General features: G+C 45.7%; 1 protein-coding gene across 2 annotated transcripts in view; it reads left to right on the top strand.

Annotated features, from left to right (window-relative positions):
• Positions 1–5,648: 5,648 nt before the first annotated feature.
• Positions 5,649–13,832, top strand: part of RPIA (ribose 5-phosphate isomerase A) — a 31,387-nt gene continuing 23,203 nt past the window's right edge. The window contains exon 1 of one of the 2 annotated variants that reach the window (XM_042981952.1): positions 5,649–6,361. In XM_042981952.1, the coding sequence (XP_042837886.1) occupies positions 6,077–6,361 (285 nt within the window). In that variant the 5' untranslated portion in view covers positions 5,649–6,076. The remainder of the gene's footprint in view (positions 6,362–13,832) is intronic. The other variant, XM_007082460.3, reaches the window with a different exon arrangement.

Here is a 13,832-nt window from a genome sequence, read left to right on the forward strand (position 1 = left end):
ACCTAATTTTTATTCTACCCCTCCTTTCCATAGTCCTTGGGCCAAGGCGACTCTAGCTTCTAAGGAATTTGAGGTTCGAACTAAATAAAATCCACCCCACCTCCCACCTCTACCCCCATTGGTTCTGAGTGGGCATATTCCCTAAATTGGTCTAATTAAAGTCAAGCTGAGGGCTTTTGCTCAAAGGGTAGGAATGTCTGGAGACACCATTGGTCACAACTGCAGAGTGTGGGAGTGCTACTGACCTCTAGTGAACAAAGACCAGGGATGCTGCTGTTCCTTAAAACAAATAATTGTGTGGTTCAAAATGTCCACAGTGCTGAGTCTGAGAAATCCTGTGCCAGTTCCCCGTAGCTTTAGAGAGATAGCATCCACGGGAGCCTTAACATTAGCATTGTAGGGAAAATTTTGTGCTTCGGTGGAAAATTCTGCATTGTCTAGATGGCAGAGGACACTCCTCTGGGTTATCTGATTCTATGAAAGCTATTTCAAAGGTCTGTAAGCTATAGATAACCAACAGCAATACAAAATTGTTCTTGATGGTAGTCTGCTCGTCTATATTCATTCTTCTCTAGGGTCATGGAAAGTCTGTCTAGCAGAGGTTCAATTGACATCCCAGTCCCGCTGTGGAATAAGTTTGTTTTTCCCCCACTGGCATGTTCATTTCAATATCCCAACTCCATATAAATATATGATTTTTTTTTTTTTACTTTAAACTGGTTGTAACACCTTCCTAGTTTCCCTCATTCACAAGCGACCTGAAACAGTAAACAATGTATTCATTTTTAACCTGTGTAAGAGTCATGCTTTGCCTATTTTTGTAGACTTCTCTCTCTCTCTCTCTCTCTTTTTTTTTTTTTTTGTAGACTTCTCTTTTAATAGCATCATCTGCCTTTGAGGTGCCAAGGGAATGGGGTCACTTCCATGGGAAGATGCTCTGGTCTCCGGAGTGGAAGCGGGAACCTGGACATCCATGTGAGCTTCAGGACAACAGGTGTTTGTCTGTGTGGCCCATTGCTGTAGTCCTGGTGCCTAGCATGGAGTAAATGCTCCATGAATATTTGCTGAATGAATATATGAGACAACTGAGTGGACACTTTCTGCTTGGGCTGAGTAGGTTGAGAAGAAAAAGGGTAAGGGAAGACATGTTCTCTATGGAAACAAAGAAGGGGAGATTTCTTGAAGGAGAGGGAAAAATTGATAATTTGTGTTAAATTTTGTAGGGTGTTAGCAAATTGGGGGCCCCTTCTGTCGCTGGTGGCTGTCTTATTTGGTACATATTGCATGATCCAGTCTAGGTAGTTGAGCATAATTTGAAAGAATAGGTGGCGACTTCTCTCCTTAGTGGATAGTGTGGCTTTGGGATAAATGTATTTCTTTCAAAGACTTCTGGTGTAAGTGATAAGGTGCAGCACTGATAAGGTGATGTAAGATAAGGTGCAGCACTGCCTATATTTTGGTCCTGCTGAATATATAAGGGGACAATACAAGGTAAACTTAAACATGCTTGACTAATAGGAAATGTCCAAAAAGTAGGAAAAACTTCTTTAAATCCACAAGCTGTGTTCCATTACTGAAAAGTAGAAAGTTTGAGCTTCTGAAAAGTCTGATCATAGCTTTTGTTGTCTAATAGCAGGAACTTTTGCTGTTAACCAGGAGGAGTACACAGAGATTTCTTGGGACCTGAGCTCTAAGGGAATTTGTTACAGTTAGTTCTGGAACATGCAAAAATTAATCTAGACACAGACCTTATTATCTTCACACAAGTTAACTCAAAATGGACCACAGACCTAAATATAAAATACAAAACTATGAAATTAGGGGATAACATAGGAGAAAATCCAGAGGACCGTGGGTTTGGCAATGATTCTTTAAATGCAACACCAAGAGCATGAGCCATGGAAGAAAGAATTGATAAACTGGATTTCATTAAAATTAAAATGTTCTGCTCTGTGAAAGACACTTTCAAGAAAATTAGGAGACAAGCCACAGTCTGGGAAAAAATATTTGCAAAAGACATATCAGAGAAAGGAATGCTGTATAAACATACACAGAACTTTTAAAACCCAACAATAAGAACACAATCTGATTTCAAAATGGGCCAAATGCCTCAACACACACCTCACCAAAGAAGATACACAGATGACAAATAAGCATATGAAAAGATATTCCACATCACATATCAACCAGGAAATGCGAATTAAAATAACCATGAGATACCATTACGCACCAATTAGACTGGTCTAAATCCAGAATATTGACAACGCCAAATGCTGGTGAGGGTGAGGGGTAGCAGAAATAATCATTCATTTTGATGGGAATGCAAAATGGTATAGCCCACTTTGTTTGTTTATTTAGTTATTTTGAATTTAAATTTTACTTGGTTAACGTGCTATGTTAACCTAGTTAAATATGCAAAATGGTACAGCCACTTTGGAAGGCAGTTGGGCAGTTTGTTACAAAACTAAACCTCCTCTTACCATATGATCAAGCAATTGTGCTCCTTGCTATACCCGAAGGAGCTGAAAACTTACGTCCACACCTAGATCTGCACACTGCTTATGGCAGCTTTACTCATAATTGTCGAAAGCTGGAAGCGACTAAGATGTCCTTCAGTAGGCGAATGGATACATGAACTGTGGTACGTTCAGACAATGGAATATTATTCGGTTTTAAAAAGAAGTGAGCTATCAAACCACGAAAAGATGTGGAGGAAAGTTAAATGCGTACTTTTAAGTGAAAGAAGTCAATCTGAAAAGGCTACATAGTATATGATTCCAAGTATGTGACATTCTGAAAAAGGCAAAACTATGGAGACAGTAAAAGATCAGTGGTTTCCAGGGATTACAGGGGAGGGAGAGATGAACAGACAGAGCACAGAGGATTTTTAGGGCAGTGAAACTACTCTGTATGATACTTCAGTGGTGGATACATGTTATTATACATTTGTCCAAATCCAGAGAATGTCCAACGCCAACGGTGACCCATAATGCACGCTGTGGACTCCGGGTGATAGGTCAATGTAGGTTCATCAACTGTAATAAATATATTGCTCTGGTGAGGGATGTCGATAGTGGTGGAAAGCTATGCATAGGTGGGGGCAGACAGTATATATGGAATCTCTGTACCTTCTGCTCAATTTTGCTATGAATGTAAAACTGCTTTCAAAAGTAGAGTCTAGGGGTGCCTGGGTGGCTCAGTCAGTTAAGCGTCTGACTGCTGGTTTCGGCTCAGGTCATGATCTCATGGTTCGAGAGTTCAAGCCCTGAATTGGCTCCTGCGCTGACAGTGAAGAGGCTGCTCAGGATTCTCTCTCTCTCTCTGCCTCTCCTGCGCGTTTTCTCTCTCAAAATAAATAAATAAAAAGCAAAGTCTATTAAAATATTATAATCAAAACATCTGAGCCATAAACCCAATAAATATTTAGATTATAATTTAGAAAAAAATTGAAGCCTCGGAGAGCCTGGAGTTAACCAACTTAAGAAAAACATGCTGATGGGTGTGCTTGGGTGGCTCAGTTGGTTAAGCATCTGACACTTGGTTTTGGCTCAAGTCATGATTTCATGGTTTGTGCGTTCGAGCCCCGGATTCTTTCTCTACATGTGCTATCTCAAAATAAATAAACTTAAAAAAAAAAAAAAGTGCTCATTTCCTACAGCTTCTTTTCCCACTAATAGAACTTTATGTCAGGCCACTTAAATGGTACTCAGGATGTATCCTGCTTTTCCAATGGGGTGGGGGTGGGGCACAAGCAGCTGACCTCAGGTCTGTTCCTCTCCTGCTTGCACCCTACCCAGGTGTGGTACCACCAGGCCCAGGGGCCTCTACCTGAAGTCCCTTTCCTTTAAGCTGTGGCTGGGCCTTGAGTCAGGGAAATCGGCAAGGAAACAGTTGCTGTAAAAGAATCAGGAATGCCTGCAGTGTGCTTCTTACATAGCCAACAGCTCCTGAGAGACAGGAAAAACATTTGAGATGCAGTTATTTGGGTCTGTTGTTTTATCATTTCTTAGTAAAACTAGTTCTTAAACTCTCAAAACTGCTTGTAAGCTAATCAAAGCGGGAAATTATTCTGTGCCATGCCTGAGGTGGAGTGGGGGTGAGGGTGGAGAGTTGGTGGATGAGGGGAAGGAGGAGCCAAGGGCTGATGCCCTATATTCATTCATTCCGTAAATTCAGGCATCCAGTAGTGAACAAGAAACACAAGTTTTCTGTTTCTATTCTTGAAGTGGGAAATACAGGCAATAAACAAAGAAACAGGTTATTTAACAAGATGATGTTAGAACAGAATAAGATATGATGGGCATGAGGTGGGGACTGGGAGGCTGAGGATTGGGACAGGGGTACTTTATTAAGCGTGTGGGGAAGACCATTGAGCAGGCAGAGACCAGAATGAGGTGAGGGTGCCAACTGTGTGAGGGTCCCTAGCTAAAGGTACGGTCAGTCTTAGAAAGGGCCCTTCTGCCTTCTCTGGATAACTCATTTATATACCAAGGTGGCAGAACAGGTTATTTTCTTTCTTTCTTGCCTCCTTCTTGAAATGAGACACAAATCCATTTCTTCTTTGGGGCTGGGTACCTGGTAAATCTGACTGATGCTGCTCAAGGCTTCACAGAGAAATTCTTGGCATATATCAAGACAAATGAGATATGTATATATGCCAGCCTAAGCTAAGGAATGGGATAGTGCTGTGGAGTTCAAAGGGGAGAAGGGCAATTCACAGGGCAATGAGATGTTTGGTAATTAGATGTTTGCCCTGCTATACAGATGTTAGATAAAATTTATCATTGGTAATAACTCTCATTCTAGAAAAGACACCCAATTTAGATACTTCTAGGCAGTTAAGGGAGGGGCAAAGTTTCTCTTGAGTTCCTCAGGGTCTGGATTGCTTTCAGTTCAAAACAGTCCACATGACAAAGTGGCACATTTTGGGGACACCTGTTCTGAATCCCTTCATAAGTCATCAGCAAGGATTGCCAGGTCTCTGCCCGGCATCCATCCTGGAGGAAGTAAGCCATCCAAAACTGTCTGGTGCAGAACAACGTCTCAGGTTGGGAGTTCTAAACTTGTAGTCCAGGGCCTTCAGCTCTAATAAGATTTCAGTGTGTAACAGCACTCCAACCGTCTTAAGGGTTAACTTGCTTCAAGCTTATGCACTCTTTGCTTGCTGACCTAAGTCCCTTGGTCTACAGCAGAACCAGCCTAATTTCCTTGAGATTTGCCGGCCTTGAGGAATGAAGGCCCACGCTCTCCCAGAAGATAAGGCCTTACTACAGTCACAAACAGCCGCCGCTGACTCCAGCAAGTCCGTTTAAGGTCACATCCACATACGATTAGCTGCCTGGCACCTGCTTCTCTGCACTTAGCTCTCCTCCCTTTTCCAATGCCTTCCCCTTAAAAACCCTCAGGCTTCGCCTGATCGGGAAGACGGTCTTTGAGAAGTTAGTCTACCATCTTCCCAGGTTGCCGGTTTCCTGAATAAAAAAATAACCTTCTTTTCCCACCGTTACTTGTCTCTCGAATATTGATTTTCCAGCAGGGAGCAGCTGAACCTGGGTTCAGAACCTGTTCTCTGTCCAATAACAAGCCTGCGCAAACCGCTTGTGCATTTCCCCGGGAGTGTCTAGAGCAGTCACTCTCAAAAGGGGGCGACGTCTCCAGAACAGCGATTGGCCTAAGGAGTCCACGGCCACGCTCCTACTACTGGGAAAACCGACAAGGTCAGCTTCACCACCCCTTTCTCGGTTGTGAGGGCAGAAAGAAAAACCCCCGGGACCCTCCCAAGCGCGGCGTAAACGCATCTCTGCTAGGTGTTACGCCTAGGTTCGGACTTTGGCTACTCGGGCCACACACGGGCCGTCGCACCGAAGGTCGTCGCGGGCTATTTGCTCGCCAGTCGCGCAGCATTGTGGGGCTGGTAGTTCCCGTTGGTGCGTGGGTGCGGGCTGCCGAAGCCACAGAACTACACCTCCCATCAAGGACTCCGGCAGCAGCAGGCGCACGTTCTGTGCGTGAGCGACCACACTTCCGGACGAGCCGGGGGGCAGGACCGGGGCGGAGGCTGGAGCTTGGCGTCGGGATGCAGCGCCCCGGGCCCTTCAGCACCCTCTACGGGCGGGTCTTGGCCCCGCTGCCCGGGCGGGCCGGGGGCGCGGCCTCTGGCGGAGGCGGGAACAGCTGGGGTGTCCTGGGTTCCCACGTGCAGCCTCCCGGGCGCACGCAGTCCGGGACCCGCGCCGGCGTCGGCGGTACAGGTACCTACGGCGGGGACGCCAACGGCGCCTGCCCGGCCCCCTCCACGATGTCCAAGGCCGAGGAGGCCAAGAAGCTGGCGGGCCGCGCGGCGGTGGAGAACCACGTGAGGGTGAGCAGCTCCGGGCGTGGGGCTCCTGTGCTCTGCCTGATGGGCTCCTGTTGCGCGCTCTGGGCGGGGGGGTGCGTGAGAGGAGAGAGGGTGCACACTTTATCCGGGTTTAGATCCCCCCCACCCCCCGCGCTTTTCCTTGCTCCTTAAAGATCTTTTAGATGTGGAATCAGTTGGGGGCGAGTTTCCTAAAAGTTGAGCTTTCTAAAAAGACTCCTTGTCCGGCGGGGTAACACTTTGCAAAGTGGTGTCTGGTGGTGTCTGATGTGTTTGGAGTGGGGCTGGCGGGGACTTGCCGTGCGGCTTCCTTATCAACAAATGGCAAATGGTGAGTCCTGAGGCTGCCAAGAGCTCTTCATCGCTCTTTATTGTGCTGGGAAGTGGAGAGCTGTTTTGAAAATTGCGTTGAAATTTCACTCCAAGGAGGTTCTTAGCGTGGCGCGCGTCCGGTCCTGAGTGTACTCGCTAGCGAAAGAGAGACAGGAAGACTCAGGCTTTAAACCTCCTGCTTTTCACAGGGGTGGGTGGGCGCTTGCATTTTGGAGGAAGCTGTTCTGTAAGGTTGGGGCGCCGAGATGTCTAGGTGTTACCGGTGGGGTCGTGGCCCCACTTGTTAAGTGGCGGGTGTGGTGCTGTTCGGTGAAGTCTCTTAACCAGAGTGGATTTGCTTTTATCAGTCAGGTTAATTATCTTAATTGTGGTACTTCCTCGGAGCCAAGTGGAGTATCTCTGCCCTTTGGTGGAGTTTCCTGGGCTCTGTTGGGCTTTTTGTCTCTCTTTTTATTTCTTAGAAAGTGGTATCAGATTCCCTCTCTCCTTTAATGATAGTTCTTTACGTTTACATTTGTTAATGCTTCAGCATATAGAGTTACTTTCCATTGATATATGATGTTTGATCCTCAAACAGCTCGACTAAGTGGGAGGGACCAGTGTGGTAACTTGTTTCTATGGAAACATGTTTTGTAGAGGAATGCCCAGGGATCCTCCGGGACCCAAACTGAGTGACTCCTATTCCAGTGCCCTTCCACCAGCTCCCCAGCTGCCCTGTTCTGGTGTATTTTGTTCTAAGTCTGGTTAGCAGTGGAGTTTTCCATGGGAATTCTCAGAGACAATGCAAAATGTGCAGTCTGGCTCTGCTTTTGGGATTCAGTGCCTCAGCTGAAAAATTGGGACAGTAAGCTGAAATTTCAAAATGCCTGTATAAAGTGAGTAATTAATAGATGAGTAAATGAAATCTGTACATACCTTTTCCTATTATTTACATTAATACTTGCTGACATTAAGTATTCTTGACTTTCGTTTTATAATGTATTTGCTTACATAAAAATCTGTAAGCCCCCACCTGAGGCTAGAGCTACAAAACACTGGATTCCAGCCACATTATTCTGTGAAATTACCGGGTGATCATGGGGAGAGCTTCATTGGCACTTTGGGGCACCTCACACCAATCTCAGTTGCATCTGCTTTGCCTACAGAGCTTCTTCCTGAGATGCTAACATTACCTGAATTTTGTATTTTCTGCTTTTAAACGTTGATTTGTTCATTTCATTCGTTTGCCAGGTATTTGAGTGTCTAATATGTGTCAGGCAGTTAGTGTGGTGGCCAGAAATGTTGCTTCAGGGAGAAGGAAAATCATTTCCTGTATACTCCTGCAAACAGGAGAGTTCAAATCTACACATTTACTGAACATAGTCATGTGCCTGATTGTCAAGGCTTAGCTACTAGCTGCCCTCTGGGGAGTTGGGGGAGAGGGGTGTCCTTTGTCCCAATCTAAGCCATGTTTTTCTTCTAGTGCCTTGTGTCTTGAAATTGTTCACTTGTGTCAGTTTATCAAGGTGGTCATGTGCCAAGTCCTGTTGGTCCCACCTTTGGAATGTTGTTAGAGCTGACCCTTCCCTTTGACCTATCACCTTTACCAGTTTAAGCTCTCCCCATGGCCAGAGGATAGCAGTTGCCCTTATCTTGTCCCCTCTGCCAATCTACCGAGTGATGCATTATCATCTTCTGAAGCGCTCATCTGCTCTTGTCACAGTGGCCCTCAGGTGGCCTCATTTTAATGTCCCTGTTAACATCTAAAGTATCTATTGCGAGCTCGGTACTGGGCCAGCTGGAGAGAATGCACGGAAGAGAGGCTGTGGTTCTTTTCCTGAAGCCCACAGTCTTGTTTCCTTCTATAATCCTTTGTCCTCCATGTACCAGAACATTGGAAAAGTCAGACTACTGGCATAGAGTGTGTTTTAACATCACTACACTTTACCTAGAATACTCGCTCTTGTCCTCTGACCTTGCCTGTTAAAGTCGTATATGTCCTTCAGGGTTTGGTTCATAGACCATTTCCTCCTTTCGGTTTTTCCTTAGCCTCCTAAGTAGCAGGGAGATCTTTTCGATTTTGTAGTGCTTTATACCTCCTTAGATGCTTTATGGTGTCTTATGTTCTAGTCATCTGTATGTTTATCTCTCCTATCCTCCTAAAGAGTAAGTAAGCTCTTAGTGGATAGTTAACCTTATCTTTGCTCAATGGTGGTTGCAGCAGGGCCTGCCTGGTAAATGTTGGTTGAGTTGGTGGAGTGTGGACACAAATATGGAGGTTGTGGTGGCCCTTTGCTTAGTTAGAATCTCTGGAGTGTAGGGTTTCCAGTTGCCCAGCCCATTGGTGTTCCACTGTGGTGACCACTTCCACATCTGGATGGATGGAGAACCTGGAGAGTTCTCAGCTGAACCCTTTGGGTAGCCACCCTGACCTCAGATGTGCCTGTTCCTGGCAGTATAGCCACCCAGGATGGGTTACCATGCAGGGCCATGTTCTCCTGAAGGTCTGTAGCTCCCTTTGTTCCCTTTGGAGCCTGGCTTTGTTTCTTTGACCGACTTAGCTTGAAGTTGGTGAGCAGTAGCTCCAGTTGGTCAGCAGAAGTGTTTCATATGACACGTGGTTTGGTATTGCCCATCAGAAGGGGCCCGTTCCTCCTGAAGAGCTTGCTTGGCAGCTGCCTGCTGTTGGGCCACCTCACAGGCAGCCTTTGGCTATCTCTGTTTCGCTTTGGCTAGGACACTGATTCCTGGGCCAGTCATTTGATTCCATGGTAGGAGAACCACGTGGTTGAAGAGCTTGCGCCTGGCAGGCCTCTGTCTGTAATTCCTGGCCTCCTCCACAAAGGGAAGAGTCTTGCGTAGAGCTTGTCTGACTCACCAGAGTTCATCTGTGTGCCACCTGCCTGCTGGGAGCCTGTGAGCGACGTCAGTGTATGGTAATGAGGATGACTGTATAGCTAGAGCTGTCAGCTCCGGGTCAGGTGTGAGAGTCAGGTCAAGCCTACGTAGGCCTCAGTAAATTAAGTAATTTTCTCATTCTTGAAGATACCCAGCTATTTTTTTTTTTTTAAGTTTATTTATTTATTTTCAGAGGGAGAGATGTGAGAGAATCCCAAGCAGGCTCTGTGCTGTCAGATCATGACTTGGGTGGACATCAAGAGTCGGACGCTTGCCTGGCGCCCCCAGATATCCAGCTATTTTGACTGTTTTTGTGTTGTGACCTACCATTCACTTGTCTTGAAGACCTTACTGTTGACGTTTGCGCAGGTAGCTAAATGACTACTGGATGATGCATTGCCTTCATGAGGGCATCACTGAAGGTGGAATACCGACCCAGAACAAGCTCTCTTCTGAGGGCCCCATGGTGGATTTGGTGATTTGGGAACTATGAGTTAGTCAAAGTGATTTCCATCAGGTAGCAAGCACAGAGGCTAATGGGTAAAGCCATCAGTAGGTAGAGGCCCAGCTGGAAGTGCTTTAGTGGCTGGGATATTAACATTTCATTTCTTTTTTGCAGCTCTCTCCGCTTGTTGGTCATGCTTTCTAATCCTTTACAGTTTGAGCTGTGGTCTTGCTTTGAGAAGGACTGTATCAGATACGGGCCCAGGGGCTAGCATTGGGTGTCTGTCCTGTGGGGAGTGAGGGGTGTTGGCTCTAGCTCTCAATTTGTCCTGAGTTGCCCCCAGGATTTTTTGTCTCCTATGAAGTATTAAAAAACAAAATTCAACAGTAAAATTTAAAGATCTATTGGCTTTATTCAGTGGTTCATGAATCGGGCAGCATCCAAGCTAGCACATAGAAAGGAACTCCAAAGAGCTTTGCAAAATGAAAGACTTTTCTAGTCAGAAGGGACAGGACCTAGGACTAGGCATAAAAGCAGGTTGGTTATTACAAGGTCACTTTGCTATAGGGGATGGCAGAGTTCTCTCAGGCAGATTACCTAGCTAGTGCTGATCAGACAGTTCCTGACTGACTGGCTTAAGATTCCCTTTCTGGAAGAGCCAAAACTGTAATTAAGTCAAGTCTTGGTTTGGTGACCTGGGGCTTAGCATAAGTGACTCCATTTGGGGCCTTTTTTTTTTTTTTTTTTTTTTTTTTAACACTCGCTGCTTCCTATCAGGCAAAAGATTTAGCTTACTTAAAATGAATGTGCAATTTAAGCTGGCTTTACAAAAATGTTCTGCAGGTGAGTACTGAAAGAGTCCTGGCCAATCCCCAGGGGCAGTCAGAAAGGAAAAGCTGTACAAAAAACACAGAGCCTAGGTATACCCTAAGAGTGAAAGGCAGAGTTTTCTAGCTTCAGTGACTTTTCAGCGACTAATCACAGGCATCTTCAGGTTGGTGGCATCACAGGGAAACTTCAGGGGGGCACCAGGCCCACCATCTAGAGCCTCCCTGAAGTGAGCAGAAGGGGTAGAGTCCAAAGTAACCTTTAGGGTGATGCAGCCTGGCCAGGTCTGAGGAACCAGAGAGGGTCTCTCGGGACCAGTCAAGAGGGTCCTTGGCTTCACACAGGATCAAAATCAAACTCAAGCTGGTAGGAAGTGAGAGCAGAGTTTATTGAATAGTGCGAGGGATAGATTATAGCAGACCTGAGTGTCTGGGAGACCCAGGAAGGAAAGGAGAGAGACTCCCATTTTTGCTTGCGGGCCGGGGTTTTTATTGAGGACAGTGGCCCTGGGGTATGTGCCTCTCAGGCATCCTGGAACTGGTCAAAACAAGGATGAGTGCAGGGTGCCTCTGTGGCTCAATTGGTTGAGCATCAGACTCTTGATTTAGGCTCCCAGGGTTGTGGGATCGAGCCCCGTGTTGGGCTCTGCTGAGCGAAGAGCCTGCTTGGCTCCTTGGGATCCTCTCTCTGCCCCTGCCCTACTCTCTAGCTCTTTCAAAAACCTAAAAATAAATAAAAATTAAAAAAGAAAAGGATGAGTGCCCAGGTATTCCCCATAAGTCACTTATACCTATGCCCTGGAGCTAGGAGTCTCCGAAAACCCTTCATGATGACCCCACCCCATCAGTACTTAGATGTTATCTATTGTGCTAGAAGACTAAAGATACCCTGAACTCCCTGACCTTTACAAGGAGGACATACTTTTATCGATACCCTAAGGCCTGTTTAGGGTGGGGGGGTGCACACAGTCCTAGGGATGAGGTTGAAGTGGTGGTGGTGAGGGTCCAGAGCCGATGGCCAAGAAATCTTGCGATGTCTTTGGTGCCAAGGTGCCTTTGTTAAAGCATGGGGACAGGACCGGTGGGCCAAAGAGCTGCTCTGGGGTTCGAACTGATTATATACCTGGGAGTTTGGGGCGAGGGGGTGTGTGTAAAGGCAGTGGGAAGTTCTCAGACTTTCATATGCTGGTGAAGACTCAGAAGATACTGGAGGCCTTGCTTTTTTTGAGCTAAAGTTATTTTTCCCTCTAGCAAAGTATTAACGTTAAGACCATTAAGACCATGGGGAGTTCCCGGAGGAATGTCTTGCTCTGCCTATCTCAAGTATTTGTCAATGGGCTGCAGGTTATAAAGAAATTTAATTTTATCTACATTTTCTTGCCATTGTTCCCCACATCACTATGGAGGGGGAGGGTGATGTTAGGGTTTCGGGAAGCTGAGTCTGTAGGTTTCGGGAGATTGCCTTTTTTCTTGTAAATCATTAAAACAGTTGCAAACTGGGGCGCCTGGGTGGCTCAGTCGGTTAAGCAGCCGACTTCCGCTCAGGTCACGATCTCGCGGTCCATGAGTTCGAGCCCCTTGTCGGGCTCTGTGCTGACAGCTCAGAGCCTGGAGCCTGTTTCAGATTCTGTGTCTCCCTCTCTCTGACCCTCCCCTGTTCATGCTCTGTCTCTGTCTCAAAAATAAGTAAAAACGTTAAAAAAAAAATTAAAAAAAAACAAAACAGTTGCAAACTGATGGAGACCCACGTCCTGCACGACTGTGATCTCTGTCAGTTTGTTTTTCCCTTTGCTTTGGTCTTGGGCGGCCAGAAGTGCCTGAGGAATGTCACATATCCCACCTGGAGAGAGGGGTCTGGGGTGTTAGCTTGTGCTTTGCCCTCAGTTTGCCTTTGGCTCCCTCATCACTAGCAAGAATAGAAGCAGGAAAAAGCGAAAAAGCAGGGTGTTTTTCCCCCCCATGGAGTCGCTTCAGTTTCCCTGTCTGAAGGGGATGGCAGACGTTTTGAAATAGGAAACCACATCAGCATCCGTCCACTTGATGCCAGAAGGTCCCTATTTTGCACAAGGCTGCCTCAATACGGGAAGAGGGTGAAGCTTAGTTAGGATTATGAGAGAGTCTTCACCTGCAGTAGGGACAATGGGTAAGAGTGCTGTGAGTACAAAGGACAAGAAACAGGCCTCAGGAGCCTGCTATCCTAAGAAAGGGGGAGAATCCCTGTGAGCAGACGAGGGGCAGAGTAGGGGCCCACCCGGGGTCAGTTAGACCACAAACAGCAAAACAGGGTCAGGGTACTACAATTAGGAACTAATGTGGAGCTCACTCAGTTCCTAAGCAACTTCCTGCCAGACTAAGGCAAAACAGCTAGAAACCAGAGCAAAAGCTACCATTCATTAAGCACTTACCGAGAATATTTATTAAATGTTAATATAAGTCAAATCTCACAACAATCCCTTGTGACCTCAACCCTAATTATCTCCACTTTAGCGAAGAATTCAACACCATAAGGCAAAATTTAAGGAAATGAGCAAAAGACATTACTAAATATCCTTTCTTTGGAATGGCCTTCCACTAGGCCATTTACAACTCTGTGGAGAGACCTTTAACTTGTAGAACACTCTTAATGCACGTAATTTTTGTTCATAGAAATGCAAATTTTATGAGAGTCAACTGATTATTATCGTAAGACTCTTGTAAATTCATTTCAACATTTCTTGACTGCATATGAATTTCGGTTCTAGGGTTTTTCCTGTGGACAGGTTGTAACATCTTTTCCCATTCACTCATTAATTTAATGAGCTAAATGAAATCTATGACCTATTCATTTTATATTGACATAAGTCTCGTAATTTTCTTTTTTTTTTTTTAAATAATCTTTTCACAATATCAGTTACCTCCTACATAACCTTACTTTGAATAAGCAACTTCAGGAAGTTCAGTATGCTGAAATATTTTGTGTCAAATTTCTTAGAGTTCCAGCAACTGATTAACA

The sequence above is a fragment of the Panthera tigris genome, chromosome A3 (assembly GCF_018350195.1).
Source record: "Panthera tigris isolate Pti1 chromosome A3, P.tigris_Pti1_mat1.1, whole genome shotgun sequence".
Taxonomy (NCBI): domain Eukaryota; kingdom Metazoa; phylum Chordata; class Mammalia; order Carnivora; family Felidae; genus Panthera; species Panthera tigris.